General features: G+C 42.5%; 1 protein-coding gene across 1 annotated transcript in view; it reads right to left on the bottom strand.

The window, feature by feature from the left end:
• Nucleotides 1–7,154: 7,154 nt before the first annotated feature.
• Nucleotides 7,155–26,269, bottom strand: part of LOC135521118 (NALCN channel auxiliary factor 1-like) — a 275,665-nt gene continuing 256,550 nt past the window's right edge. The window contains exons 2-3 of the mRNA XM_064947056.1: nt 11,324–11,495; nt 7,155–7,973 (exon numbers count right to left, since the gene is read on the bottom strand). Of these exons, the coding sequence (XP_064803128.1) occupies nt 7,657–7,973; nt 11,324–11,495 (489 nt within the window). The 3' untranslated portion in view covers nt 7,155–7,656. The remainder of the gene's footprint in view (nt 7,974–11,323; nt 11,496–26,269) is intronic.

Raw genomic sequence — 26,269 nt, 5'->3', positions numbered from 1 at the left:
GGTGTAATGCTGATGTAGGCCTATAGGGATGATGTGATGATAGAGGTGTAATGCTGATGTAGGCCTATAGGGATGATGTGATGATAGAGGTGTAATGCTGATGTAGGCTAATAGGGATGATGTGATGATAGAGGTGTAATGCTGATGTAGGTCTATAGGGATGAGGGGAGGATAGAGGTGAAATTCTGATGTAGGTCTATAGGGATGATGTGATGATAGAGGTATGATGCTGATGTAGGTCTATAGGGATGAGGTGATGATAGAGGTGTAATGCTGATGTAGGTCTATAGGGATGAGGTGATGATAGAGGTATGATGCTGATGTAGGTCTATAGGGATGAGGGGAGGATAGAGGTGAAATTCTGATGTAGGTCTATAGGGATGATGTGATGATAGAGGTGTAATGCTGATATGGTCTATAGGGATGATGTGATGATAGAGGTGTAATGCTGATGTAGGTCTATAGGGATGAGGTGATGATAGAGGTGTAATGCTGATGTGGTCTGTAGGGATGAGGTGATGATAGAGGTGTAATGCTGATGTAGGTCTGTAGGGATGAGGTGATGATAGAGGTATGATGCTGATGTATGTCTATAGGGATGAAGTGATGATAGAGGTGTAATGCTGATGTAGGTCTATAGGGATGAGGTGATGATAGAAGTGTAATGCTGATGTACTGTATGTCTATAGGGATGAAGTGATGATAGAGGTGTAATGCTGATGTAGGTCTATAGGGATGAGGTGATGATAGAGGTGTAATGCTGATGTAGGCCTATAGGGATGAAGTGATGATAGAGGTGTAATGCTGATGTAGGTCTATAGGGATGAGGTGATGATAGAGGTGTAATGCTGATGTACTGTATGTCTATAGGGATGAGGTGATGATAGAGGTGTAATGCTGATGTAGGTCTATAGGGATGAGGTGATGATAGAAGTGTAATGCTGATGTACTGTATGTCTATAGGGATGAAGTGATGATAGAGGTGTAATGCTGATGTAGGTCTATAGGGATGAGGTGATGATAGAGGTGTAATGCTGATGTAGGCCTATAGGGATGAAGTGATGATAGAGGTGTAATGCTGATGTAGGTCTATAGGGATGAGGTGATGATAGAGGTGTAATGCTGATGTGGTCTATAGGGATGAGGTGATGATAGAGGTGTAATGCTGATGTATGTCTATAGGGATGAGGGGAGGATAGAGGTATGATGCTGATGTAGGTCTATAGGGATGAGGTGATGATAGAGGTGTAATGCTGATGTATGTCTATAGGGATGAGGTGATGATAGAGGTATGATGCTGATGTAGGTCTATAGGGATGAGGTGATGATAGAGGTGTAATGCTGATGTGGTCTATAGGGATGAGGTGATGATAGAGGTGTAATGCTGATGTGGTCTATAGGGATGAGGTGATGATAGAGGTGTAATGCTGATGTGGTCTATAGGGATGAGGTGATGATAGAGGTATGATGCTGATGTACTGTAGGTCTATAGGGATGAGGTGATGATAGAGGTATGATGCTGATGTACTGTAGGTCTATAGGGATGAGGTGATGATAGAGGTGTAATGCTGATGTACTGTAGGTCTATAGGGATGAGGTGATGATAGAGGTGTAATGCTGATGTACTGTAGGTCTATAAGGATGAGGTGATGATAGAGGTATGATGCTGATGTACTGTAGGTCTATAGGGATGAGGTGATGATAGAGGTGTAATGCTGATGTACTGTAGGTCTATAGGGATGAGGTGATGATAGAGGTGTAATGCTGATGTACTGTAGGTCTATAGGGATGAGGTGATGATAGAGGTATGATGCTGATGTACTGTAGGTCTATAGGGATGAGGTGATGATAGAGGTATGATGCTGATGTACTGTAGGTCTATAGGGATGAGGTGATGATAGAGGTGTAATGCTGATGTAGGTCTATAGGGATGAGGTGATGATAGAGGTGTAATGCTGATGTAGGTCTATAGGGATGAAGTGATGATATAGATGTAATTCTGATGTACTGTAGGTCTATAGGGATGAAGTGATGATAGAGGTGTAATGCTGATGTAGGTCTATAGGGATGAGGTGATGATAGAGGTGTAATGCTGATGTACTGTAGGCCTATAGGGATGAAGTGATGATAGAGGTGTAATGCTGATGTAGGTCTATAGGGATGAGGGGATGTGAGGCTGATGGAGATGTCATGCTGATGAAAGTGTATGTATGCTGTAATCTAGTGCTCATGAAGATGAAGAAGTTATTAATGGGGCTATTCAGTATTATGTCTCCTGGGGGATCTGAGGACTGGAGGTTGCCGCTAAACAAGGTCACAGACATGCTAATGAGGTCTCCAGAGAAGACTGGCTCTCGGCTGAACCTGACTAATTAGTGATCCACCAAAGCCCCTCTAATACAGGCACACGCACAAATGTACGGACGCATGCAGACCTGAGCCTACTGTATCCCTATGCATCTGCTGTGACCCTCAGCTGTCTTCCAGTGGTTCAATCTTCCTCTGACATTCTTCTACTTTTAATTCAGAATTTATAAACATAGTCAGGATTCCCATCAGGATTCCCATTGGCCTATGGAAAAACAGGTTGTTGATCCAGGGAGGAAATGATGAGGTCAAATGAACTGACCCTGAATTCACAACCTATCAGAGTTATTTCAAATAGGAGAAAAAAAGCCCACATTAGCTTCCAAGTGTTACTTACAATTTGGCAACTCTGGTATCATCTCTGGAAACAATAAAATAATAATGAAACAATGGCGCCGGAGGAGATGGCTGCCGATTTTAGGGCTACTAACCAATTGTGCTTTTGTGTGTGTTTTTTCACGTAATTTTTTTTAAAACGTTACTTATTTTACTTATGACCGAAAAGAGATTCTGGTTATCAGAACAGTGATTACTCACTTTGTACTGGACTTACATATTTTCTTTAATGAGTCGGACGCAAAGGATTTACTTCAGACACCGGACAAGGCCCAAATCCCCATCATTCGCTTGAAGAGGAGACTGAGATACAGGGGACAAAGGTCGGGGTGCTTTGTAAGTATCAGACGGCAAGTGGGTAACCCGTTTCTACCATCCATCCTATTAGCCAACGTGCAATCATTGGATAATAAAATGGATGAGCTCCGATCAAGACTATCCTACCAACAGAACATTAAAACTGTAATATATTATGTTTTACGAGTCGCAGCTGAACGACAACATGGATAATATACATCTGGTTGGGTTTTTCTTGCATCGGCAAGATAGAAGAGCTGCCTCTGGTAAGACAAGCGGTGGTGTTCTGTGTCTATTTGTCAATAACAGCTGGTGTTAGAAATCTAATATTAAGGAAGTCTTGAGGTAGAGTATCTCATGATAAGCTGTAGACCATACTATTTACCAAGAGAGTTTTCATCTATATTTTCCTTAACTGTCTATTTAACACCACAAACTGGCACTAACACTGCACTCAACGAGCAGTATAAGGCCATAAGCAAACAAGAAAATGTTCATCCAGAGGCGACGCTCCTAGTGGCCGGGGAATTTAATGCAGGCAAACTTAAATCCGTTTTACCTCATTTCTACCAGAATGTCACAGGTGCAACCAGAGGGGAAAAAAAACTCTAGACTAGCTTTACTCCACACACAGAGATGCGTACAAAGCTCTCCTTTGCCCTCCATTCGGCAAATCTAACCATAACTCTATCCTACTGATTAATGCTTAAAAGCAACAACTAAAGCAGGAAGTACCAGTGACTCACTCAATACGGAAGTGATCAGATGACACAGACGCTAAGCTAGAGGACTATTTTGCAAGCACAGACTGCAAAATGTTCTGGGATTCTTCTGATGGCATTGAGGAGTACACCACATCAATCACTGGCTTCCTCAATAAATGCATCGATGATGTCATCCCCACTGTGACTGTATGTATATACCAGGAGCCATGTATTACAGGCAACTGAGCTAACCCAGAGGCTTATAAGACAAATCTTCAAACAGGCAAAGTGTCAATACAGGACTAAGATTGAATCCTACTACGCCGGCTCCGACGTGAGTCAGATGTGGCAGGACTTGCAAACTATTACGGACTACAGAGGGAAGCACAGTTGCGATCTGCCCAGTGACACGTGCCTACCAGACAAGCTAAATTACTTCTATGCGCAGTTCAAGGCAAGCAACACTGAAACATGCATGAGAGCACAATCTGGTATGACTGTATGATCACACTCCGTAGCTGATGTGAGTAAGACCTCTAAACATATCAACATTCCCAAGGCCGCAGGACCAGATGGATTACAAGGACGTGTACTCCGAGCATGTGCTAACCAACTGGTAAAGTGTATTCACTGACATTTTCAACCTGTCCCTGACCGAGTCTGTAATACCAGCATGTTTCAAGCAGACCAACATAGTCCCTGTGCTCAAAAACACCAAGGAGACACCAAGGTAATCTGCCTAAATGACTACGGACCCGTAGCACTCACGTCTGTAGCCACGACGTGCTTTGAAAGGCTGGTCATGGCTCATGTCATCACCATTATTCCAGAAACCCTAGACCAACTGCAATTTGCATACTGCCCCAACAGATTCACAGATGACGGAATCTCTATTACACTCCACACTGCCCTTTCCAACCTAGATAAAAGGAACACCTACGTTTGAATGCTATTCATTGATTGCAGCTCAGTGTTCAACACCATAGTGCCCTCAAAGCTCATCATTATGCCAAGGACCCTGGGACTAAACACCTCCCTCTGCAACTGGATCCTGGACTTCCTGACGGGCCACCCCCAGGTGGTAAGGGTAGGTAACAACACATCTGCCTTGCTGATCCTCAATACAGGGGCACCTCAGGTGTGCATGCTCAGTCCCCTCCTGTTCACTCATTACTGCATGGCCAAACACGACTCCAACACCATCATTAAGTTTGCCAAAGACACAACAGTGTCCTGATTACCGACAACGATGAGTCAGTCTATAGGGAGGAGGTCAAAGACCTGGCAGTGTGGTGTCAGGATTACCTCCTCGCCCGCAACGTAATCAAGACAATGATCGTGGACTACAGGAAAAGGATGTCTGGGCACACCCCAGTTCTCATCGACAGGGCTGTAGACGAGCAGATTGAGAGCTTCAAGTTCCTTGGTGTCCACATCACTAACGAACTGTCATGGTACAAACACACAGCCGTAAAGAGGCCACGACAACACCTATTCCTCCTCAGGAGACAAAAGATTTGGCATGGGTCCTCAGATCCTCAAAAAGAATTCTACAGCTGCACCATCGAGAGCATCCTGACTGGTTGCATCACCGCCTGGTATGGCAACTGCTCGGTCTCCGACAGCGAGGCACTGCTGAGGGTAGACTGTACGGCCCAGTACATCACTGGGGCCAAGCTTCCTTCCATCCAGAACCTTGACAACAGGCGGCGTCAGAGGAAGGCCCTAAATATTGCCAAAGACTCCAGCCACTCTAGTCATAGACTGTTCCCTCTGCTGCCGCATGGCAAGTGGTATCGGAGCGCCAAGTCTAGGTCCAAAAGTCTTCTTAACAGTTACTACCCCCAAGCCATAACACTCCTGAACAGCTAACCAAATGTATACCCAGATTATTTGCAATGACCCCCCCCCCCCCCACCTACGCTGCTGCTACTCTCTGTTATCTATGCATGGTAACTTCACCTCTACCTACAGTACATGTACATATTACCTAATTACCTTAACTTGTGCCAACGCACAAGTGACTCTGTACCGGTAACCCCTGCATATAGCCTCGTTACTGTTTATTTATTGTTGCTCTTTAATTTTTTGTTAATTTTCTTTAGCTTATTTAGTAAATCATTTTTTAACACTTATTCTTATTAAAACTGCATTGTTGGTTAAGGGCTTGTAAGTACACGTTTCACTGTAAGGTATTGTTGTATTGATTTGGACCCCGACACCTCTGACATTCTGAACTGTGACGTCACCTAAGGAAATGACTTCGATGACAGCATTTTTGGCTGTTAAATGCAACCACAAAAATGTATTTTTAACACTATAATTTGTTTCTGAGCGTGATAGCTCTACTTTTGGTTTATGGTGAAAGTAGCTAGTTTGCTGTTAATTAGTGAATGAATGTGTCAACTAGTTTTAAAGCACGTGTACGCACACACCTCGTTGCTCCAAGTTTACAGGTCATATTCACCAACACTCCCGGAGGTTGTGAATGCGTAATGAATATGGGCGAGACAACAAGTAAACACCAGACAGACTTCACAATGACCCACCTATCAGATCCTGACTCACCTATCAGAACCTGACTCACCTATCCATCAGCTCATTATCTAGAAAACGTGACAAAGAATAAAAACAGCCCTTAAATATTGCCTTTTCTTCCAGCTATCATTAACTATTATGCGAACAGCAATGCTAACATCTACCGCTGAGCTTCTCAACCTCTCTGCCGCCCAACGTTTCTCCTCAAACATACTCCATACTGGGTCCTACACCTGCCCGTTCTCTTTAGCAAAGCATGAACCGCTTTGTAAGCAAACGCTTACCTTTGAAGTTGTACCCCTAAGCATGCAGTGTTAAATGAGATACCTTAAGCCATACACCCGTCTTTGATGTGTGAATATATGTACATAGCAATAAGCCCTTTACTTAATGTGAGATTTAAGTAACATTTTCTGAACAATGCAGTGAAACACAGAGGACACTGCTACCATACTAGTGGTCTTTTGGCGGGGCAGTAGTGTTCTGTAACACAGCGTGGCTAAGGCTACGCAAAGCAAACCAACAAGGCCATGAATTTCACGTAATTTAAGAGAGCCTCCACATGCAAGTACAGAATAGAGTTTACACATCTTGATTAGACAAAACAATAAACATAAAATAGAACATCACACCTCCTGTGTTGAGTGCTGGACTGAGAAGATGTCATAGGGAATGAACAGTGTGGCAGGGCCAGGATTCAGAGTGGAATATTCACATATCTACGGCTGGGTGAAGGGGTTGTCTTATATTTTGAGAGATTGGCCAGGTGTGTAATCTGATGAAATGTGGGTGTGTGTTAATTTTACCAGGGATACAGTGAGAGAGAACATGAGAACAAATTACTACTAACATTTTAGAGTCCTTTCCTACATCTAAAAAAATCTTTAGGAATGGGAACCCAAATAAGGGGAGACTTCAGAGTGGACACACACAAGCATGCACACACTCACAACTTTGCTTTTTGATACATGTTACCTATCCTATATCGATGAGACATTTTCCTGTGCGAGAGACCCATAAAGGAACATCATAAAACATAAAGGATGGAAATTCAAAAAGAGGGAGAGTGAATGTTATCACGTAGTCAGCCAGTGCAACTAAAAGCCAATACAGGAACACAGTGTAAAAAAAAAGAGCAGAGAGAAACTCAGCAACTTCACAGTCAGACTGTGGCATTGTCCCACATTCCCACCACAGTCATGTTTTTTTTCTCTTTGTTTGTTTGTCTGTTTGTTTTGATTGATTTGTATGTCTCCAAGTAGTCCCAAACCTCAGCAAAGACTCCATTACCCAGAAAGCACGACGGCTGCAGATGTCAAGTCCACAGCACTTAGCATTCCCGACCAAGGCAGAGATGTTTCAAATCCTCATAGCCACACTGTTGCCATGACAACGTAAGTCCTCAGCCATCCCATCACTCCTCATTGGTGGGGGAACTTTCCTCCAGAGGGACGAGGGAGGCAGGAAGACCCAAGCCCACTCCCGTTGCATTGTGGGATGCGGTGAGGGAGGCAACAGTGTGTAGGAGGACAAGGATGAGCAGGCAGAGTTTGAGCCGGCTGTTGCAAAGTCTGCACGCGGCCGAGGAACTGAGAGAGGTTCGGTGGTGACAGGATGGGTGAGTTCTTTTGAGGGTCCCCCGAGAACGGTTGTTGTCTGCTTCCATCTGGATGTCCCACCGGACATCACAGCACTCTGCCTCTACACCCCCAGGGTACTCCTCCAACAGCCCTGCAGAGGAGGAACACATGTTTACTACACATTATAAACTTGGTGGTTCGAGCCCTGAATGCTGATTGGCTGAAAGCTGTGGTATATCAGAACGTATACCATGTGTATGACATTTATTTTTACTGCTCTAATTACGTTGGTAACCAGTTTATAATAACTATAAGGCACCTCTGGGGTTTGTGGTATATGGCCAATATACCACAGCTAAGGGCTGTGTCATAGCACTCCGCGTTGTGCATAAGAACAGCCCATAGCCGTGGTATATTGGCCATATACCATACCCCCTCGCACCTTATTGCTTAAATATTCAACACTTTTAGACCATATGCAAACATAGGCTACAGCACCATACACAGTTCTGCTCATCTCAAATCAAGCTTTATTTATACAGCACATTTCAGACATGGAATGCAACGCAATGTGCTATATAGCGGAAAAAAACTAATACAAAACAATGAAAATAAAAGCTGAAATATTTACTGCACAACAAACATAAGATAGAAATCTTAGCCTTAACCCTTGAAATCACTACAAATATAATATGTGTGTAAGAAAAATCGTAATCACTCCAAAATCTTGTTTCCAAAATTAGTTACAAGAATTCGATACTCTAAAATCAAGAAGTGTCTTGTAGTAGTCTGGTAGAGGCTATAGATTCATTTTGGATTGGACAACCGATTGTCTTTTGTACTCTAATGACAACGACTGTTGCTCCCTCCATGTTGGCTGTCTGTGTCAGTGAGTGGCGTGCATGCTACTGTGAGTGGGGTGCATGCTACTGTGGGTGGTGTGCGTGCTAATGTGAGTGGTGTGCATGCTAATGTGAGTGGTGTGCATGCTAATGTGAGTGGTGTGCATGCTAATGTGATTGGTGTGCATGCTAATGTGAGTGGTGTGCATGCTAATGTGAGTGGTGTGCATGCTACTGTGAGTGGTGTGCATGCTACTGTGAGTGGTGTGCATGCTAATGTGAGTGGTGTGCATACTACTGTGAGTGGTGTGCATGCTACTGTGAGTGGTGTGCATGCTACTCTGACTGCTGTGCATGCTACTCTGACTGCTGTGCATGCTACTGTGAGTGGTGTGCATGCTACTGTGAGTGGTGTGCATGCTAATGTGAGTGGTGTGCGTGCTAATGTGAGTGGTGTGCGTGCTACTGTGAGTGGTGTGCATGCTACTCTGACTGGTGTGCATGCTAATGTGAGTGGTGTGCATGCTACTGTGAGTGGTGTGCATGCTACTGTGAGTGGTGTGCATGCTACTGTGAGTGGTGTGCATGCTACTGTGAGTGGTGTGCATGCTACTCTGAGTGGTGTGCATGCTACTGTGAGTGGTGTGCATGCTACTGTGAGTGGTGTGCATGCTACTGTGAGTGGTGTGCATGCTACTCTGAGTGGTGTGCATGCTACTGTGAGTGGTGTGCATGCTACTGTGGGTGGTGTGCGTGCTAATGTGACTGGTGTGCATGCTAATGTGAGTGGTGTGCATGCTAATGTGAGTGGTGTGCATGCTACTGTGAGTGGTGTGCATGCTACTGTGAGTGGTGTGCATGCTAATGTGAGTGGTGTGCATGCTACTGTGAGTGGTGTGCATGCTACTGTGAGTGGTGTGCATGCTAATGTGAGTGGTGTGCATGCTACTCTGACTGCTGTGCATGCTACTGTGAGTGGTGTGCATGCTACTGTGAGTGGTGTGCGTGCTAATGTGAGTGGTGTGCGTGCTACTGTGAGTGGTGTGCATGCTACTCTGACTGGTGTGCATGCTAATGTGAGTGGTGTGCATGCTACTGTGAGTGGTGTGCATGCTACTGTGAGTGGTGTGCATGCTACTCTGAGTGGTGTGCATGCTACTCTGAGTGGTGTGCATGCTACTGTGAGTGGTGTGCATGCTACTGTGAGTGGGTGAACTTGTGAGAAGGGCTAAGTTGTCTCCCACTTTAGACTGTTTGACGTTAAAGATTAAAGACAAAAAACTGTTCCAGCTCCGATCTGAGGCTACACTTTCAGAGTGTGTGTTTGGAAACACACAAAGTGGTGTACACACAGACACATGTAGGTACGCGAACGCAAACACACACACAGATCAGATGTTTTCAGAATGAAGGAAAGCAGCACCAAATCAGCATAAAACAAAATTATTAAGCTTCAGAAGGCAGGAAAATTCATATTTGACAGATAAATCAACATGGATTATTAAAACTGACCTCTAACTGGCTCAAAACTAAAAAGTGTCATTCTCCATTTGGGCTGCACCAAACAAACTCCTGTGTTACGAATCCCTTTTGGCCCGGAAGTCTAGGGTGGATGGTATCGAGACCCGTAACATAACTCATGCAAAGTGTAATAGTGACAAAGTAACAGTGAGAACGACATAACCACAGACAACTAATATCTACACTCAGGGTTTATTTGCAAACTCACGGTAAAGTGATGAGCAGGAAGAAGGGGCTGAGCTGGACCCAAGGAAATAAACAAATATCCAAAAATACCCCTAAGCAAGACTAGCCTACTTCAATACAGCTAACTAATCACAAATACAGTGGGTGGTCCGCCCAGTTCTAGCTAGTGTTTTTAAACAAAGTTTACCTTCGGGTAGTGTATGCCCATGGGTAACTTGTCTTAGTTCCCCCTTTTCCCATCAAACAACATGACAGAAACAATACTCTCAGGTGGGGACAAAGTGACATGTAGTAGCGAAAAGAAAACCAGAGAACCACCGAGAGATTGACAGACAGAGAGATGGAGCTCCAGAGGAAACAACTGACTGGGTTTTTAAACCAAGGGAAAGGGGATGTGATTGAGTAATGGAAACAGGAGGAGGTGTGTCTTCTTCTGATTAGTGACTGATTGATGACTGATTGGGGAATGATGATTGCCACCTGTGAGGAGGGGAGAAGCAGAGAAAAGAAATACACACATAGGATACACACAGAATACTTGTATCCGTAACACCTGTCTGGTGGTCTTGTTGACTTTGGCTTGCTGCTCTGCAATATGACCAGCAGGTGGGGACATACAGTAAACTCACATATTGTCACCCTGCTCATGGACAACTGGTGCTGCATCCAATAGCTTTGTGGTGGAAGCCATCACTCTACTGTATACATTAAATGACAAGTCGCTTCTAGACCAGGGTGTCAAACTCATCTTGGAACGCGGGCCGCTTTCCATCTTCAACAAAGTCCAGTGGGCTGCACTATCAATTTCTTCCTATTGTTTGGGGGTGCATTTTCGTTCCATTAGTTATTTGTAAAATATCAGTCCTGTTCAACAGGGAGTAATTTCCATATTCAGATCATTCTGTGTGTCCCTGAGCATATAACCTGTACAGTACAGTATATAAAGTAGTACCTGTGCATATAAAACTGGGACTTCCTCCATAGATGAGATCGTCGTTGTCAGGCAGGATAAAGGGACACCTCTGCTGCACCTCCAGACAGTACTGGCCACACGGGATCCTCTTACTGCAGTGGATCTGGGTGGTCTGGAAGTACTGCGAGCACAGCCAGGGCTTATATACCATCTAGAAGGAGAGGGATGGGAGGGAGAGAGCACATTGATGGGTTAGAAATGGTATTGCCACTGATGATACACACACACAACACTCGCATACGTGACACACGCACCATCCGTGACCACTACTGCAATTAATTCACTTGAATTGATGGGACTTCCTGGTATCCAGTGCATCTATAAGGATGTGGGTGGAGGGCCATGTCCATCCTCCAAACACTGTCTTCGAGGGCATTATCACTTTTATACAACGGCTTACCAACATATTACAATAATCATTGATATTTTGAAGAATTTATTCATAATATTTCATCCTTCCACAAGATATAGTCCTGACACAAATCTAGGGTTGCTACCCAAGCCGACCGGTCGTTCGTTCTATTGGTTCGGTTGCCAGAGTCGTGACCCAGTCGTTCAGTCTTTTTGTTCTATATCTATGGACTTGACCCAGTCGTTCGTTCTAAACGTGCCATTACCATACTGGCTGGCAACATTCTTATCCCTTGCTTGCTAGCTAGCCAACTATGGCTAACTTACAGTCACATCAAACAATGCAGCCAGAATAACAACTGTAGCGCCCTTTGCAATTGTTAAAGCTGAGATCGAATTTTAATATTGAAAACATTTTGCAAATGCCAGAGAGACAGACAGAAAGGTCTATACAAATCTCCGCTGTTGAAATGTTAGTCTAAAAGAAATGTGAGATAATGTCTAGATGCTTTTTATAGTGGAGATTAAGTTTATAAATTGCCTGGCTGGGTTGATAAGATAGTGGATTGCGCAGTCAGATGGAAAAGAGTAAAATAGGCATTTTAACGATTTAGCTGGTGGTAACTTGTGGAATAGACACCTCTGGAATGTGGTTTTAACCAATAAGCATTCAGGATTGACATACCCGTTGCATAATTTTCAATGTATTAAGATAAGCAAGTTGATTATTTAATTTAAAAATATGAAGCCAAAGTCATATGATAAAATATAGGCTATATAAATTAAGTTGAAATGTTAGTAGAATGTGAGCACATCTGTAAGCTACCTAGCTAGCTAGCTAATTTAACTGGCTAAACAAAACATGATATTTTAATTCACCACTTTACAAGCTAGCCAACTAATTATTTAAAATAAACATTATTATTTATTAGGGGATATATGCCAAGTAGAGTTTCAGTATTTCAGTGTGTAGTCAATTGAGGGGACTAGCCTATGCTTCATGAAGCCATTAAAGACTGTTGCTGACTGAGAGGAGGCATGTGTAAATTATTTCTAATAAATGATGTATAATAAGTCTTGGTGACTCAATAGCACAGTTAATCTTTAATTGCGCATTACATGACTTTACAACTCTGTCTATGTTTAGCTAAGTCTGGCAGTAACCCAGAACAATCAGAGGCAGAGTATATCTCTTGTTTCTGTTGCTCACAACAACTGCATGTAAATTGTTATTCTACATCATAATAATTATATGTCTTCATAGCATTTGGTCTTCATTTTGGCGGATTAACTCATGTTTATTTCTGAAGATTAACTAGTGTTTTTACTCCAATCTTCTTCTTCTCCTGAACCAGTCAGGCAGAAGACACTTCTGTTGTTCACTGTAACTAATGAACAAAGTATATTGTATTGTAAAGAAGTCAGCCAGATGTGGGCCATCATTCAAACAAGGTTTTAGGTTTCATTTATTCACATGAAAGAAATGTGAAAGACAAAACCGTAAAGAATTGGTAAAAACTGTGTGCAGGTGAGGTTGGAAGCCCAAAATGAAAACCACACCACAAATATAAGTACAAAAAAAAAGTTAGTTCAATCATTTAACCCTTGCGTTGTCTGAAGGGTAAACATGACCCACCACTATGTTAGCAGAGAAACCCCCAAAATCATATCCTTTCAATTTGAAATTTGATGGCTTTTCCTAGAGTGACCCCAACATTAGAAAAAGTGAAACATCGCCTTTGTTCATATTTCCATGAAAGCTGTACACCACCAGGGTACAAAGATTGTCTTAGGGTCATTTTTGACCAGGCAGTTATAAAATCACACACACACACACACACACACACACACACACACACACACACACACACACACACACACACACACACACACACACACACACACACACACACACACACACACACACACACACACACACACACACACACACACACACACACACTCCTGTGTACAGGTGCAACTGGTGTAGACTGGTGTAGACCTTACAGTGAAATGCTTACTTATGAGCACCTAACCAACATTAAAAAAACGGATAAGAAAAATGAATAAAGTAACAAGTAATGAAAGAGCTGCAGTAAAATAACAATAGCGAGACTATATACAGAGGGGTACCGGTACAGAGTCGGGGCCACGGGTAAGTTGAGGTAATATGTACATGTAGGTAGAGTTATTAAAGTGACTGTGCATAGATAATAATAACAGAGAGTAGCAACGGTGTAAAATAAAGGGGAGGGAGGCAACGCAAATAGTCTGGTGGCCATTTGATTAGCTGTTCAGGAGTCTTATGGCTTGGGGGTAGAAGCTGTTAAGAAGCTTCTTGGGCCTAGACTTGGCGCTCCGGTACCGCTTGCCGTGCGGTAGTAGAGAGAACAGTCTATGACTAGGGTGGCTGGAGTCTTTGACAATTTTTTTAATACCTTCCTCTGACACCGCTTGGTATAAAGGTCCTGGATGGCAGGAAGCTTGGCCCCAGTGATGGACTTGGCCGTTCGCAGTACCCTCTGTCGTGCCTTGCGGTCGGAGGCCGAGCAGTTACCATTCCTGCCAGTGATGCAACCAGTCAGGATGTTCTCGATGGTGCAGCTGCAGAACCTTTTGAGGATCTGAGGACCCATGCCAAAACCTTTCAGTCTCCTGAGGGGAAAAGGTTTTGTGTGTTTGGACCATGATAGTTTGTTAGTGATGTGGACACCAAGAAACTTAAAGCTCTCAACCTGCTCCACTACAGCTCTGTCGATTAGAATGGGGGCGTGCTCGGTCCTTTTTTTCCTGTAGTCCACAATCATCTTCTTTGTCTTGATCCCATTCAGGGAGAGGTTGTTGTGCTGGCACCACACTGCCAGGTCTAACCTCCTCCCTATAGGCTGTCTCGTCGTTGTCGGTGATCAGGCCTACCACCATCGTGTCCTCTGCATCATCGTGTCATTGTGGTGTTGGAGTCGTGCCTGGCCGTGGGGTCATGTGTGAACAGGAAGTGCCAGAGGGGACTAAGCACGCACCCCTGAAGGGCCCCTGTGTTGAGGATCAGCATGGTAGATGTGTTGTTACCTACCCTTACCACCTGTCCGTCAGGAAGTCCAGGATCCAGTTGCAGAGGGAGTTGTTTAGTCCCAGGGTCCATAGCTTATTTATGAGCTTTGATGAAATTATGTTGTTGAATGCAGAGCTGTACTCAATGAATAGCATTCTCACATAGGTGTTCCTTTTGTTCAGGTGGGAAAAGACAGTGTGGAAAATGGTGTTGATGTTAGCCATGACCAGCCTTTCGAAGCACTTCATGGCTACAGGCGTGAGTGCGATGGGTCGGTAGTCGTTTAGGCAGGTTACCTTCGTTTTCTTGGGCACAAGCACTATGGTGTTCTGTTAAAACATGTTGGTATTACAGACTCAGACAGGGAGAGGTTGCAAATGTCAGTGAAGACAATGGCCAGTTGATCAGCTACATGCTCGCAGTACACGTCCTGGTAACCGCCTGGCACTGCGACCTTGGGAATCTTGACCTGTTTAAAGGTCTTACTCACATCAGCTGCAGAGAGCGTGATCACACAGTCTTCCAGAACAACTGACGCTCTAATGCATGTTTCAGTCTTATTTGCCTTGAAGCAAACATAGAAGTAGTTTAGCTCATCTGGTAGGCACATGTCACTGGGCAGCCCTTGGCTGTGCTTCCCTTTGCAGTCTGCAATGGTTTGCAAGTCCTGCCACATCTGACGATCATCAGAGCCGGTGTAGTACGATTGAATCTTAATCCTGTTTTAATGCTTTGCCTATTTGATGTTTCGTCGGAGGGCATAGAGGGATTTCTTAAAGCTTCCAGGTTAGAGTCCTGCTCCTTAAAGCATTCTACATGTTCATCACACCAGCCATCAAAAAAATCCACCTGGAGATGACAAATTAGGAGGGTTTCCGTAAATATGGAGATAACTGGAAGAGGATGGATGAGATTGACCTGCGTTCCTACATAGGCGAGGTTACATGTAATCTCTGGGATGAAGAGAGTGGAAGGGCGATTTTCTGTGCCACGATGCCACTGAAAGTCTTTCACACTTTCTCAAGAATGCTACGATTTGATAACCGTGAGTCAAGACCTGCAAGATGTGTGAGAGACAAAGTGGAGGCCATAAGGGAGGTCTGGGAGAAGTGGGTGGAGCATCTGCCATACCTCTACAACCCTGGGCCTGAAGTAACAGTGTTGAGCAACGAGCTCATTCAGAGGTACATTTCTATTTTCATATCTGTAAGTGATTTCCACTGTTAATTGTATTATGTATGGCTGTAATATAACTGATTTATGTGATTGTTTCCGTGAAACTGATACTAATTGCTGATAGTGATCTCTTTTGTCAAAAGGCTGCTGTCCTTTCTGGCAGTATATGCCCAGCATGCCAGCAAAGTATGGCATCAAGATATGGGTGGTCTGTGATGCACAATACAGATAAGATGCAAGTCTGCACAGGGAAGTCAAGCAGTGGAGGCCCGGAGAAGAACCAGGGGATGCGGGTTGTGCTTGATGTGACAGATGGACTGAGGCGGCACAATGTCATGTGTGGCAATTTCTTCACCTCTTATGAACTCAGTCAGCAGCTCCTGAAGAGGAAGATCACCATGGATGGCACAGTTAGAAAGAACAAGCCTGAGCTCTCCCCTGCACTCCTCGCAAAAAAGGGTGAGAGAGGCCTTCTCATCAAAGTTTGCCTTCACCCCCACCACCACTCTGTGGTCCTCCTGAGCACGCTGCACAAAACGGATGAGATCAGTGATTGTGAGGACAGGAAGCCAGCCATCATCCTGAACTACAACTAAAACAAAGGAGACCTGTACAACCTGGACAAGGTGATTGGAATTTACAGCTTTACAGAATTTACACTCGCCCTTGGTCATCTTCCATAACATCATTGATGTGTCCTCATACAATGTTTTTGTGATATGGATCAAGATCAACCCTACGTAGATGCCTGATAAGGGGAACAAGAGGAGGGTGTTGCTGGAGCAGCTAGGAAAGGCACTTGTAACCCCACACATTCAAAGAAGGGAGCGCCTCCCCCACACAGCAGCCTCTGCAGCGCTTGTGAAAGCTGTTCAGAGGGCTGAATCTTGTCCTGATACACCTGAGGTTGCAGCTGGGGCAGGCAAGAGGAGGTGCCAATTCTGCCCCCCAAATAAGGAATGCAAAATAAATACTATGTGCTGCACATGTGAGAAATACATCTGCAAAGTCCATGCACACACACTTGCATACTGTCCTACATGTGATAATTAGAGTTGATTGATTTATGTTCTTCACATTTTTGTTTTGTATCTAATATCTTAATTTTTCTTATTTATTGTTGTTGTTTATACACTTTGTTGGTGGGGGCAATGGTTCAAAAACTGAGAGAAGACTAGATTTTGTAGTTGAATTCATCATTGTACAGTATATGAGAATATATCAGTATGTTGCCAAAAAAGGTTAAAGACTGTTGTTGTTTCCCTTCAATAAAATGCATTTAAAACTACTTCCTGCACCTTTCTTCTAATTTCTTAGGCTATACAAGTGCTATCTCTTGCTAAAAAAAGTTTATTACAGGTTATCACAGTGTCTTGGGTTATGTAGATGGATTTCAGAATATACCTGAAATAATCCATTGAAGGGTTAATGTAAACTGCATGGGAGGCATGAGATGCCTCCCTGGCCATCAGTGCACATTTACAATCTATATTTACAATCATTATTAAATTACATTCTTAGCTCAAAATATGACTATTTCATTGTAGTAGCCATAATTCATAAATGGCACCATGCAGGGTTCTACATGGAACCATTGCAGTTCAGTGAAGAAGAACCTCTAGGGTTCTGATTAAAAAAAAACATATAAAAGGGTTCTATATAGAAGTTTTAGAGGTTCCATATATGAAGAAAGTGAAACGTTTTTTTCCAATAATTGTTTGTACATAATTTACCCTACATACAGTACACAATTAATTCCATTGACCTATTGCCTCTAAGACATATGCTAGCCAGGGGCCTTTATATTCTCTAACACATATTTTCAAGGTCTCCCTGGGCAATATCCCTGGGTTCCTCGTCTCAACCCCTGCCATCACAGTGTTATGATAAGCCCTCAGTCCCTACATGGTGTAGTGCGTAGCTGTCACCTGTCAGCAAGTGTGTCTCTTAACTCTCCACTCCGCTCTGGGTGGTTCTAGTGAATCAGTTTGAGCTCGTCGGGGGAAGCAGGGAGTGCTAGGCGAGTTAGTGCCCACCGTGGGCTAACTGTCACACCTCAATACACTGAACTCAATCAGATCATGTTGCTCCTCTCCACAGATTAAGTATTTATGCTGTGTTTTTGGGGGTATGTGTTCTTGACTTTACTATTCACATTTTTACAACGTTTACCTATACTCCACTATATTCCTAAATAAAAGAATGTACTTTTTACTCCATACATTTTTCCTGACACCCAAATGTACGAGTTACATTTTGAATGAGCTAACATTAATAATATGTATGTCAGTCTCTCCTGGCTCCAAGTGGAGGAGAGATTGACTTCATCACTACTTGTATTTGTGAGAGGTATTGACATGTTAATGCACTGAGCTGTCTGTTTAAACTACTGGCACACAGCTCGGACACCCATGCATACCCCACAAGACATGCCACAAGAGGTCTCTTCACAGTCCCCAAGTCCAGAACAGACTATGGGAGGCACACTGTACTACATAGTAGCAAGTAAATAATTCAAGCAGTAAAATGTTATTTAAAAAAAAGATACAAATACACCTTATGGAACAGAGGGACTGTGAAAAAACACAAACACCGGCCCAGACACACATACTGTACGCATGATAACACACACACTCTGCACACGTACACATGGATGTTGTATTGTAAATATGTGATAGTGGAGTAGTGGCCTGAGGGAACACACTAAATGTATTTGGTAAAGTGTTATGAAATGTAATGTAATATAATTGTTTTAATTGTACATAACTGCCTTAATGTTGCTGGACCCCAGGAAGAGTAGCTGCTGCCTTGGCAACAGCCAAAGCGGATCCTTAATAAATACAAAATACAAATACAAATGCTTAGCAGGACAGGAAAATTGTCTAATTAACGCACTTATTAAAAGAACATCCCTGGTCATCCCTACTGCCTCTGATCTGGCGGACTCACTAAACACAAATGATTCCTTTGTAAATGATGTCTGAGTGTTGGCTAGAAAACATTTTTAAAACATTGTTTTTCTGATTTGCTTAATATAAGGAATGTGAAATGATTTCTACTTTTACTTTTGTAACTTAAGTATATTTGAGCAATTACATTTAATTTTAATACTTAAGTATTTTTAAAACCAAATACTTTTGGACTTTCAGTCAAGTAGTATTTTACTGAGTGACTTTCACTTTTACTTAATTCATTTTCTATTAATTAAGGTATCTTTACCTTTGCTCAAGTATGATAGTTGATACTTTTTCCACCAGTGAGTGTTTGTGTGTGTGTCTTGTTTAAATGATGTGACTCACAATGTGCTTTTATTAGGTATCAAAGTGTAAATCCTCAGGCGGCATTTGATGGGATGTGAAAATAAGACAAATGGAAATCTTTAGAAACAGTAGGCCAGGCACAAGCACATAGAAGAGGGGGAATCTATTTGCTCAGTCACACACACACACAAACCTGATGCGATTGGCAACATGGACAGCGCTGTAACTAACTAATCATTGAATTCCAGATGGATGGGAGATAAGAGTGATTCGACCAGATACACACATTGCCCTTCTCTCTGTGCTGGGCTGCTGTCAGCGTATGAATGTCACATCAGTAAATATCATCATGTAATTATGTTAATGTCACATACTCATCTACACATTATCACTGATAATTCCATGGGCATTATGTGTGTGTGTGTGTGTGTGTGTGTGTGTGTGTGTGTGTGTGTGTGTGTGTGTGTGTGTGTGTGTGTGTGTGTGTGTGTGTGTGTGTGTGTGTGTGTGTGTGTGTGTGTGTGTGTGAGAGAGACATTACACATGGACCACTTATTGTAACTGTGTCTGACCACTGGGTGGCAACAGAGTGATGGAGACAAGCTTGGCAAAGGCCTAAGATTTTTCCAACAGCAATGTGTATCACACAGATGTGTGTGTGTGGTTGTGTGTGGTTGTGTGTGTGTGTGTGTGTGTGTGTGTGTGTGTGTGTGTGTGTGTGTGTGTGTGTGTGTGTGTGTGTGTGTGTGCGTGTGTGTGTGGGATTTCTCCCACTCTGTAGTATGTCTTATTCCAAAGTTAAAGCTGATCGTGTCCCCTCTCTTGGGGCTTAAACGTGGATAAGAGTCAGGCTAGATAATCAATAACATCTCATCCAGGGAGATTAACTATGTCTCCAAAAACCAAATCTCTAACACTCAGTGCAGAAGAAAAGGCAGACATTGGATAAAACCTAAAGCATATCAATAGGCCAGTATTAGCGCTGTTAGCTAGCAATGTGAATTCAGGTATCCAGTGTTACTGCAGCTGTGAGCAGTGCAGATGCTAGTGGCATTTATTGTAGTACTTCTGCAGGGCTTGCCTTGCATAGGGCCGCGGTGCAATATAGGGTGCACTCTCTCCTCTCTCTCCCTCTGTCCCTCTCTCTCTTGCCCTTTCTCTCCCTCCTGCCCTCTCTTTCTCTCTCCCCCCTCTCTCTCTCAGTCTGTCTCTCTCTCCCTCCTGCCCTCTCTCTCTCTCCCGCACTCTCTGTGTTCCCCCCTATCTCTCTCTTTGTTCCTATCCTTTCTATCTCGGTGCTCTACTTAGTTAGAGAGCCACACAGCTGTTTTCTGAGGGAACTCCAGACAAGAGCCCATCAGTCTATGCACACTCAAATGATAACTGGCTCAGGTGTCCAGAGTCAAAGAGAGAGAGAGAGATATGATATACATATATATATATATATATACAAACAGAGAGCGACAGAGACAGCGAGAGCGGGAGCTAGAGCAAGAGAGAGAGGTGAAAGGACGGATGATTAGAGAAATGTAGAGAACAGTAGAACCATTGTAGGATCCACCTCTTTTTTTTTAAATTTTGCCTAAAATGACAGACCCAAATCAAACTGCCTGTAGCTCAGGACCTGAAGCAAGGATATACATATTATTGATACCATTTGAAAGGAAACATGAATATAGGATAATATAAATGTGACATGAATGTAGGATAATATAACACAATAGATCTGGTTAAAGATAATGCAAAGAAAAAAGCAACTGTTCTTTTGTATTTTTGAAATGCAAGAGAAAGGCCATAATGTATTATTCCAGCCCAGGCGCAATTTAGATTTTGGCCACTAGATGACAATGTTTTATACTGAGCCAATGAACCATTGCCCAGATGTGCCTAATTGGTTTATTAATAACTTTTCAAGTTCATAACTGTGCACTCTCTTCAAACAATAGCATGGTATTCTTTCACTGTAATAGCTACTGTAAATTGGACAGGCAGTTATATTAACAAGAATTTAAGCTTTCTGGAAATATCAGATATGTCTATGTCCTGGGAAATGTTCTTGTTACTTACAACCTCATGCTAATTGCATTAGCCTGCGTAACCTCAACCGGGGGACCCACCGATCCTGTAGAGGAGGAACGATACACTTTTTTTTTGCATGGTACTATAGATATCTGGGCAGAAACATCAACATATACTTCAATCAACCACCCTAGCATGCTCAAGGTCAACATTAGTTATTTCTGTCCTCACTATCTTGACTTCTTATTTTTTGAACACACTCGCGGTTTCATCTCTCTCTCTTCTCCCCATCGTCTCTCATCCAGATCCGTTAGTGTCTTGTCTTGGTCTCCTTGGCAAGCTGCAGTGTTAGCTAGCTAAGCTGTTCTCCTGGATTGCATTATTCCATTACGATTAGCTTAATCAGGTTGTAATTGACGGAGGGCCTTTAGTATTGTTTTTTTTGGCACTGCCTTGTCAGAGCTTTGTCTTTCATGTTTTATCTGTACTCCTGCTCACCCTGCTCCCCATGTACATGGGGTAAACTACTGACTGAGGCTGGGCTGGAGGGAGGTCACGAGAACACATCAGATTACTGCAATCTTGCATTCTTCACACACCCTGTCTCGACGCACCCTACCACCACCACCACTTACTGTAAAACACAGATTGTAAAAACTCAGTAATTTACTGTAAAACACAGTAATTTACTGTAAAACACAGTCACAACCGCTTTTCCTCATCTGCTGATCCTTTCGTTTCAATGATCTACATTACATTAAGTTGTTATAAACCCTTAATTAACTACAGTACAGTACTTTGCAATAAACACTCAATTAGCTAAATTACAATACATTAGAATAAACCCTTAATTATCTACAGTACAGTACATTGGAATAAACCCTCAATTATCTATAGCACAGTACATTGGAATTAACCCTCAATTATCCACAGTACAGTATGTAAGAATTAACCCTCAATTATCTATATCACAGTACATTAGAATAAAACCTCAATTATCTACAGTACAGTATGTAAGAATAAACCCTCAATTATCTATATCACAGTACATTAGAATAAAACCTCAATTATCTACAGTACAGTACGTTAAAATAAACCCTCAATTATCTACAGTACAGTACGTTAAAATAAACCCTCAATTATCTACAGTACAGTTCGTTAGAAAAACACTTACATTATCTACAGTACAGTACATTGGAATAAACCCTCAATTATCTACAGTACAGTATGTGAAAATAAACACTCACTTATCTACAGTACTGTACGTTAAAATAAACCCTCAACTATCTATAGCACAGTACGTTTTAATAAACCCTAAATTATCTACAGTACATAGGAATAAACCCTCAATTATCTACAGTACCGTACATTGTTATCTACAGTACAGTACGTTGTCATCTACAGTACAGTACATTGTTATCTACAATTCTCAAGTAACACATGGAGTACAGAAATAAATTGACTAGAGCGAGGTTTGATAATCCGTATCTCAGGGACCCTCAAGGTTACACATTTGTGTTGTTGTACTAGCATACCTGACTCAACTAGTCAAGGGCTTGAAAATGATTGACTAGTTGAATAAGGTGTGCTACTGCTGAGCTGTAACAAATCATTTAACCCTAGTGGTCCCAGAGGAACATATTGGGAAATACTGGACCAGAGAAAACAGAATAAAATACAAAACTGTTTGTACAATTCCTGAGGTGACCTGAGCAGACTAGCAGTGGAACCAATATGAAATGTAAAGGGTAAAAGGTCAAATGGAGGTTACTCTACTGCAGGAGGTAGCATGTAAGTCAGCACCTCATTTCCCACAGTGCTCTCTGAGGACTAGCAGCAATGCCCCCTGGGAGCTCTAGTACAAGCTATGGGTGAAGGGTCACATAGTAATTTCCAACCTCATGGATGGGTACACACACACTGACACACGCACTCCATTACACTCAATGACATATATACACAAACACACACACACACAAACACGCTGATGTAAGCAAACAAACAGCTTATCACAGAGAAGGATACGCTCAATGAAAGAAATCAAGCATGAACGTAAACAACCAGCAAAGAGCAACAACATGTCTCTGCAAGCTTGTCCACCAGCTTTAAACAGCTGAAAATACAATATTTGTACTTATTGAAATAACATTTCTTAGTGATTTAGGTTCTCTACACTATACATTTCTGGTTTTGTTACATAACCTGAAATTAGGTGAACAATGTAGAATTGTAGCAACCAGGTGATGGCAGAGCAATACCTAACTTTTCGCGGCAGGTAGCCTAGAGGTTAAGAGCATTCAGCCAGTAACCAAAATGTTGCTGGTTCGAATCCCAGAGGTGAAGTATCTGTTGATGTGCCCAAGAGCAAGGCAATAAACCTCAATTTCTCTTGATAAGATTGTCTGCTAAATGACTCAAATGTAAATGTTGAATGCTTGCCTCAGTTGCTGTTGTTGGTTGGTTGGCTCGTAAGGAGATTACCGTGACGCTAATCAAAGAGAGGGAGGGTGCAACCAACAAGAGACGGACCGGCTTTGGTTGACAAATAGAAAAGCTGCAACATCAGAATGCAATTTTTTGGGGGAAATATTGTTAAACACTAACATTCCTCTATTACTGCCGATATATTAAGGGCACTTTCAGCAAAAATATTGCATGATGCTCCTTTGTCATGATTACCAATTAGTTGAGCCATTTACATTATAAGTAAAAAACATTGCATTGAGTTTGCGGAGGCTAAGCTTACTACAAACACATTGTTGACATGGCATTATAAAATTCCCTGACTACCAAATCAACTGACACTACCACATGCACAAAGCAAGGTTAGTCAAACCAATAATACAGTGTGTGTACTGTATTTAGCAGTGTTTAATGAAACAGCTACTGGAGGAGAAGACTGGCTAGCACACAGCCTGCAGACACACCACAGGAAATGTAGCAGAACTAATCATCTTCAGAAGACCAGTGTATAGGGAATGAATGGGCAGATTAAGTCAAAGCAGTCAGCATAGCCAATGTGAACACAATAGAGGAAAAAATGGCATAGCTTGCTAGGCTACAAGCAGGCAGGCAGGCAGGCATGCAGGCAGACTGTAACACAGACACAAACACCACTGATTGGAATGGAAGTGAAGCAAAAAGCCCTAAAACACATACTTCCTATGTGGAACATCTTCAATTAACCTATTGCAAATTTGAATGGGAATGACAAAACAGGAGGGCTATTTTCTCAAAACCTGACCTGAGGCTCGTAAGATACATGTTGCTTCTATTGGATAACAAAACCCTGATGCACACAGGCAAACACACACCCTCACCTCTTTTAATAAGAGCAGCTTGTTTGGCAGTGTAAAGCCATGCTAATGTTATTACCGCACAGCAAGGGCCACATTATACAGGGTGGAATTATTAAAGGTTTCTGGTTTGAATCCTCGAGTAGACTAGGTGCAAATTCAGGTTGATCAAGGCACCTAATCCTAATTGCGCTTCTAAATTGTTCTGATTTTAAGAGCATCTACCAAATGTAAATATACATCTGATGCTTTCAGTACCATGTATTTCTGAGTATTGCTGAACTATATTAATCCAAAGGTTAATTCAGTTGACTGTATCAGATGTGCTCTGAAATGCTTCAGTGTTGTCTGTCATGTCAATGTCAGGCATGCTCAACACAGACTCTCACACCTGCTCCCGTTCGCGGTCTAAGGCACTGTATGTCAGTGCAAGAAGCATCACTACAGTCCCCTGGTTCGAATCCAGAATGTATCACATTCGGCTGTGATTGGGAGTCCCACAGGACGGTGCAAGTCGTCCGGGTTTGGCAGGGGTAGGCTGCCATTGTAAATAAGAATTTGTTCTTCACTGACTTACCTAGTTAAATAAAAATACACATGTAAAAGCTCTTAGTAGTTTCAGGTCAGTACAATACTCCTGTTTTGTTTACTTAACTTCTGCCCCTGCTTCCTGACACCTAGTGTATACGTTACAGACTGAACATGACCCTGCTATATACTCTAATACAAAGTGTATGGGTACAATAGAGACGTTCAGCCATCTAACTATCTGTCTCCGTGCCTGTACTGGCTCACTGTGCCACAGAGATGAATAGATGTGGGCCTTTACACTGACAAGATCAGATAAAACCACAGTGAGATCCAGTCACAAGGGGAAAGGGAGGTAGAGAGAGGGAAAGACACAGAGAGAGAAGGGGTGAGGGAAATGAGACTAGAAGGGGGTGAACAGAAAAGAAGATGCAGGAAGCGACAGTATGAAGACTGTACTCAACATATAACTGAACACACACACACTATAATCTACATATGACTGAAAACACACACACACTGTAAATATACACACACTGTAGTCTACATTTAACTGAACACACACACACTGTAAACACACACACACTGTAGTCTACATATAACTGAACACACTCACTGTAAACACACACACACACTGTAGTCTATTTTTAACTGAACACACACACTGTAAACACATACACCCATTTCCATAGACTTACACAGTAATTTTGACAACTTCGTCCTCCGACCTATCAGAGCTCTTGCAGCATGAACCTCATTTGCACTCCCTGTATATAGATTCTTATTTTTTCTACTGTATTATTGACTGTATGTTTTTTTTATTCCATGTGTAACTCTGTGTTGTTGTATGTGTCGAACTCCTGTGCTTTATCTTGGCCAGGTCGCAGTTGTAAATGAGAACTGGTTCTCAACTAGCCTACCTGGTTAAATAAAGGTGAAACAAATCAAATGAACTGACATGCTGTCCACCCAATGAAAGGATCAGAGAATGAATCTAACCCTGAAAGCATAAGCTACAGCTAGCTAGCACTGCAGTGCATAAAATGTGTTTAGTTGACTCAAATAGAGAGAAAGACAATAGTTTAATGGTTTTGAACAAATTAAATTCTTCACTTACACTTTCACTTAGTTAGCTTGCGATTGCAGCTAGTAGGTTTAACCTACTCAAACACCGGTCTCAAACAGAGAGGAATGCTATGCCAGCTAGCTGGCTATGGCTATCCAACAATAGAACTCTTCCAAG

This window comes from Oncorhynchus masou, chromosome 29 (assembly GCF_036934945.1).
Source record: "Oncorhynchus masou masou isolate Uvic2021 chromosome 29, UVic_Omas_1.1, whole genome shotgun sequence".
Taxonomy (NCBI): Eukaryota; Metazoa; Chordata; class Actinopteri; order Salmoniformes; family Salmonidae; genus Oncorhynchus; species Oncorhynchus masou.
This window is presented reverse-complemented; position numbering and strand designations above follow the sequence as displayed.